The following is a 6,381-nucleotide window of genomic DNA, read 5'->3' as shown; positions in this document are numbered from 1 at the left end:
AAAAAAAAAAAAAAACCCCAACCATTTCTCTCATCTATACCTGCTCCTTTAAGACTCCATTACACACTTTGGTATCCTACATAACTATGCAGTTACTGAGCTTTATTTACTCTTCCTGCCCATTCTGGTTTTTTTTTGTTTCATTTGCATTGGTGTTTTGCCTGCATGTATGTCTGTGTGAGGGTGTCAGATCTTGGAGTGGTGCTGGGAATTGAACCACGGTCCTCTGGAAGAGCAGTCAGTGCTCTTAACCACTGAGCCATCTCTCCAGCTCCCACTCTGTTTTTGAACTTGGTGATGTCTGTTGATTTGTCTTGAACTTCCCTGTTTGATTCATCACTGTTTTCCAATTTTCGATGAGTTCATTTAGTATATTTACAAAAACATTCACTCAGTTATGGAAGATCTTCATCTCTTCCTCTCTCCTCCAAATCCAGTCCCCCAGTGTTGCAGCAGACAACTTGCTTCAGCTTCTCACCCACCATGCCCCCATCTCCAGTGGATTACACACACTTCCCCTCCTAACTTCTGCCCCACCTTGCTTTATCCCAGTCCTCAACTCCAACAGGCAATCCCTGGGAACCTGTAGACATCTTCAGCCAGAGAAGCAGCCCCAACTCCAACAGGTATCAGAAGATATCAGAAGACCAAAAGAAGCCGGACGGTGGTGGCACACGCCTTTAATCCCAGCACTCGGAAGGCAGAGGCAGGCGTATCTCTGTGAGTTCGAGACCAGCCTGGTCTACAAGAGCTAGTTCCAGGACAGGCACCAAAGCTACTGAGAAACCCTGTCTCGAAAAACCAAAAAAAAAAAAAAAGACCAAAAGATCACCCCATGCTCATGGATCAGTAGGATGAATATAGTAAAAATGGGCATCCTGTCAAAAGCAATCTATAGATTCAATGCAATTTCCATCAAAATTCCAACACAATTTTTTACACACCTTTAAAAGACAATTCTCAACTTCATATGGAAAAATGAAAACTCAGGATAACTGAAACAATTCTGAACAATAAAAGAACCGCTGGAGGTAACACCTTGCCTCATTTCAAGTTGTACTACATATAGCGCTATGGTAATAACCACATGGCATTAATACAAAAACATACATGTTGAACGATGTAACTGAACTGAAGAGCCAGACATAAATTCACATACCTATGGACATCTGATTTTTGATGAAAAAAACCAGAAAAACATACTGGAAAAAAAGACAGCCTCTTCAACACATGGTGCTGGTCTAACCAGACAATTGCATGTAGAAGAATGAAAATCGATCCATTCACACATCACCTTGCACAAAACTCAACTCCGAATGTATCAAAGATCCCAATATAAAAATGAATACATTGAACCTGATAGAAGAGAAAGTAGAATATTCAAGGGAATAGCCTTGAATTCATTGACACAGGAGAAGACCTAAAATCAACAATTAGTAATTGGGACCTCATGAAACTGAAAAGCATCTGCACAGCAAAAGACACCATCATTCAGACAAAGTAGCAGTACACAGAATGGGAAAAGATTTTTACCAACTATACATCCAAGAGAGGGCTAATATACATAATACATAAAAGCTCAAAAAACTAGATCAAGGAAACAATCCAACCAAAAAATGGGGTAGCATATATTCCATTGCAAAGAACTTGTCCTACAGACATCCCATTGTAGTCTTCAGTAGCAAAATAGATCAGTTGTATCATTTTTTTTATGTCAGAATAACATGTAGCTGATAAATTACCAGGATCCATACTATATACAGGGGCTAACAATATCAATAAAATGGCCTATAATATGAATGAGGTAGAGATGTTCAATTTAAATGCTCAAAATTATTATGAGATTTTAAAAAGTTACTACAATCTCAGAATTGGGGAAATATCCCAGTTTGTATCCTGTCTGCCCTAGGTTTGATCCCTCGCACCCCATATACGAAGTATAGTCATACATGCCTGTAGTCTCAATACCCAGGAGGTGGAAGAGGGGGAATCAGAAGTCAAGGTAATCCTCAGCTACACAGCAAATTTGGGGCTAGCCTGAGCTACAGGAGACCCTGTCTCAGAAGAAAAGAAAAGTTTGTATAACCCCATTAGAAAATAATTACTTAAAAGTATTTGTGCACACATAGAGGGAAATTTCCTTGTGGTAATGCACACACAAAACTGTAGCTCTCCAGACAGTGGAAATGGGCAAGTCATTGCTCACAATCCTACATTTCTTACCTCTACTGTAAAATTATGTTTCTAATCCAAAGTGGTGAAAATTCATTTTCCCAAAGATGACTGTGGACTTTAAGAACAGCAACAAGGCTTCCTTTTGTGGTGAAGTAAATGATTTATGAGAAATGAAGGCTGTACATTCCAAGGTATTGTATGGATGAATTTTATTATATGGAATCGTACCATAATAAAGGTACTATTAAAAGATGCATCAGAATAAAGATATGTCTACAAGCTGGATAATACAAAAACACAAATTAAGTTCCTCTCCTACTATGCTGGTTAGTTTTATATCAACTTGTTTCAAGTTAGAGTGATCTGAGAGAAAGGAACCTCAGATGAGAAAATGCCTCCATAAGATGGGGCTGTAAGGAAGACTGTAAGGCATTTTCTTAATTCGTGATTTTTGGAGGAAGGCCCATTCCATTGTGGGTGGGGCCACTCCTGGGCAGGTGGTCTTGGGCTTTGAAAGCAGGCTGAGCAAGCCAAGGGGAGCAAGGCAGTTTGCATCCCTCCTCCACACCTGTCTCTGCATCAGCTCCTGCCTCCAGGTTCCTGCCCCTCTTGTGTTCCTGTCCTGTCTTTTTGAGAGGAACAGTGATGTGGAAGTGTAAGCTAAATAAGTCCTTTCTTCCCCAGATTGCTTTTGGTCATGGTGTTTCATCACAGCTATGGACCCCTAACTCAGACAGCCTACATTTGGGTGTAGGAAATCCCTTCAACTTCCCAAAGGCAACCTAGAATGAATGAGCACTCCAAAAGTGATTATGGGCTTCTGCAGCAGCTGACCTTGATTTAGGACACAGATTAGGTAGAACAGAGAATGACCCCTGGAGTAAGCGAAGCAACAGGAGTAAGGGTACTCTAGATTTCTGTGGAGGGTTCTAGAAAGGCAGAGACCACAATATTTTCATTCACCACTTCTGGGGCAAGGACAAAGATGGATCTGGAGGAAAAACAAAGGTGCAAGTGCCCCGCCCTCGGGCTTTGTACGTGATTCGCTTTTGCAAAGCGAAATAAACTGTCCTTCTCCACAATTCAAAAATCGGGCCCCTGGCTAGGGAACTAGGCCCCGGAGCGCAGCCGCCCCCGTGCCAAGGGCGGCGCTTCCCTCGCTCGCAGCCGGGGCTCCTGTTACCTCGCTGCACACATCTGTGCCCCATCACAAGCCAAACAATTACGCGCTCCCGCGCGCCCGCCTCGAGGTCTAGCGGCGTCTGCGGCCTGGCCAGGACCCCCACTTCCTCCTCCCGCTGCCAAAGCTCTGGGGCCACCCGGGGCCGCGGGCCACCGCCGGCCACCGCACGGCAGCGCGCACTGGTGCCCACTCTGTCGCCCATGTGCTCGGCCCACTCGGGCGGCGCAGCCCTGTAGGGCTCCGCGCCGGTCAGCCCGAGGCCTGCCGTGCCGGCGGCGCCGCAGCGCTCCTCGAGGCCAGAGGCCGCCAAAGGCGGGAAGACGCGGCGGCAGGAACCAGGGTCGCAACCCCGAGGCCCTGAGGAGGCGACGCTCGGGTCCCGTGGGGCGTGGCGAGCCGCAGCGGGCTCACTCACCACAGTTCGGCGGGGCAGCGCGCCGGGGGTCCGGGACAGGGCCCGACGCAACCTCCGCGCCCTGCCCGAGCGGGTCCCGGACGAGCTCTCGGAGCCGCTGTCGTCGGAGATCACGATGAAGTCCTCCATAGCTACGGGCCCGGCTGAGCCACGCGCAAGCGGCCAGCGACCCCGGCGACGGCGACTTCGGTTCCAGCTGCTGAAGCGACTGCGGTGATTGCGTAGCCGACACTGGGGTTAGTACCCCGCCGGCCCCGCCCCCTCCATTGCCCCGCCCCGGCCGCCCCGAGCCCCGCCCACCGCTCCTCCGGGAAGTGGCGCCTGAGTGAGGACACAGTCGCAGAGCCCCGGAGGCGCCGCTCTGCCTTTCCCTCCGGGGAAGAAAGAGAGGGAAAGGAGGAAGGGGCGGGGGGGGGGGTTGGGCGCGGGAGAAGGAGGTAGAGAACTGAGAGGCTGGGCCGTGCGGTTCGCGGGCGTGAAAAAACGTTGATGTTGAGGGGGTGTCCACCCCAGCTCTCAACTGACCACAGTGTGCGTGCGGTGCTGGTGATTAGCCCCCAGCCTGCAGGTGCAGGAAGGTGTGACCAGCAGTGTGATTCCCACAGAGAGGGGTCACTGGAGGTGAGCCGACCTGGCCACTGATAGAGCCTCTCACTGATGGTGGTGCGGCCTCCTACTGACAGACAGTGTGGGAGACTCCAACAGGTTAGGGAGGCCGCGAGTGGCTGAGATAGGTCACCTGAGCTTGGTGTCTTATTGGCTGAAGCCGTCAGTTGGTTAGAAAGTGACCTGACTTCTGACTAAGGTAGGGAAGAGACCCCACTTCTTCGTATGTGCAGGTAGATCTGTAGGATAAATTCCCAGAAGTGGAATTATTGGATCAAATCTATGTTTTTATTGTTACTTTGGCAAATGTTGCCAAATTACCCTAAGTTGTACCAATCTGCAGTTTCACTAACAACACGTGTCTCAGGAATTTAAACTGTCAGATGTGAAGAGTTATTGAGTTCCTAGTTGGCTAAAACGCAGAAAAGGCACACAGGTAGAGAGAGCTATGGGGTCCCAGAGTGCATGGATACTCCTGCGGGGAACAAGCAGAAGTTATAAGGATAAAATTGTCTCCCACAGAGGGAAGTGTTGGTAAGTAGTGAATTCTTTGGTTTGTTTGTTGGAGGGCAGGGGCATTTAAATCAAAATAGGACCCATGTTTATTTTTAAAATGTGGGATATTGGCAAAATCCTGTCAACTGGGCTCAAATAACTGAAAAATAGAGTAATAGATTCAAATTAAAATGTCTTTAGCAAAAAGAGTTTTGTTTTGTTTTTGTTTTTCCCTGCAGGAACAGCTGTTGGGTACTCTAAGCCATGTCTGGTGCAGTATTTTTAATCTTTAGTAAACTTCTGGGTCACACCAGCATTTTTGACTGAGAAACTGAATTTTGTGAGGTCCCCAAACTAGTATTTCTTTCAGGTTCCCAGGTGACTTTGACATTGCTTAAAGTCTGGTGAACACTTTAAGACTCACTGGTCTGAGCCAGGCACGGTGGTGCATGCCTTCAGTCCTAGTACTTGAAGGCTGAGATCAGCCAGGGTGAGAGAAAAAAGAGAAGAGGAGGAAGAAGAATAAAGATCACAATGAGGGGAAGAGGAGGGGAAGGAGAGAGAGATTGCTGGCCTGGTTGTCAGGTAGTTTTTGATGCATGGATTTCAGATCCAATAGGTGAATTGCTATGAAGGGATTCAGTTATCTGAGCTTCCTGGATTGCTATCACACATCCATTTTAGCTCACATACTTGCACACTGGAGATGGAATCTAGGATGCTGGACTATCGCTGGCTCTCTGGGCCAAAGTCCCCTTTTTTGGAAACCTTGTGTTTTCTAGTCTTTGTGTGTTTGCATTTCTCTTATCAGTTCTTTGTAGTCTCTCCCAACTCCTATCCCTCTGCTCAGACCTAATTTTTTTTCTTTTAGTTTTTTGAGATGGGGTTTCTCTGTGTGTAGCCTTGGTTATTCTGGAACTTGCTCTGTAGACCAGGCTGGGCTCAAACTCACCTGACTCTGCCTCCTGAGTGTGGGGATCAAAGGCATGCACTACCACTGCCCTGCTTAATTTATTTTTAGTTTCTTGTTTTTAAAAACTATTTTAGATTTTTTAAATTTTATTTTATATGAATGAGTGTTTTGCTAGTATGTATGTATGTATGTATGTATGTATGTATGTATGTATGTACAGATGCCTGGTGACTTCAGAGGTCAGACAAGGGCACTGAATCCCCTGGAATTGGAGTTATAGGAAGTTGTGAATTATGTGGATACTGGGAACTAAGCCTGGGTCCTCTGCCATAACAGCAAGTTCTCTTAATTGCTGAGCCATCTCTCCACTCCCAGTCTGTTGCAAGGTATCTTTAATTTGTCCTGGCCGCCCAGAACTGAAATAATCACACAGAAACTGCATTAATTAAATCACTGCCTGGCCCATTAGCTCTAGCTTCTTATTGGCTAACTCTTACATCTTAATTTATCCCATTTCTATTAATCTGTATATCACCACGAGGTTATGGCCTACCAGCAAAGTTCTAGCACGTCCATCTCCAGCAGCGGCTCCAT

The 6,381-nt window shown here is 46.8% G+C and overlaps 1 protein-coding gene across 1 annotated transcript in view; it reads right to left on the bottom strand.

The window, feature by feature from the left end:
• The window catches only part of Simc1 (SUMO interacting motifs containing 1), a 36,118-nt gene extending 32,109 nt beyond the window's left edge, over window positions 1-4,009 (bottom strand). Inside the window, exon 1 of the mRNA XM_005355202.2 lies at window positions 3,774-4,009. Coding sequence (XP_005355259.1) covers window positions 3,774-3,902 — 129 coding nt within the window. The 5' untranslated portion in view covers window positions 3,903-4,009. The remainder of the gene's footprint in view (window positions 1-3,773) is intronic.
• Window positions 4,010-6,381: the final 2,372 nt, after the last annotated feature.

This window comes from Microtus ochrogaster, chromosome 16 (assembly GCF_000317375.1).
Source record: "Microtus ochrogaster isolate Prairie Vole_2 chromosome 16, MicOch1.0, whole genome shotgun sequence".
Classification (NCBI taxonomy): Eukaryota; Metazoa; Chordata; class Mammalia; order Rodentia; family Cricetidae; genus Microtus; species Microtus ochrogaster.
The sequence above is the reverse complement of the archived record's forward strand: the minus strand, read 5'-3'. Positions and strand labels throughout refer to the sequence as shown.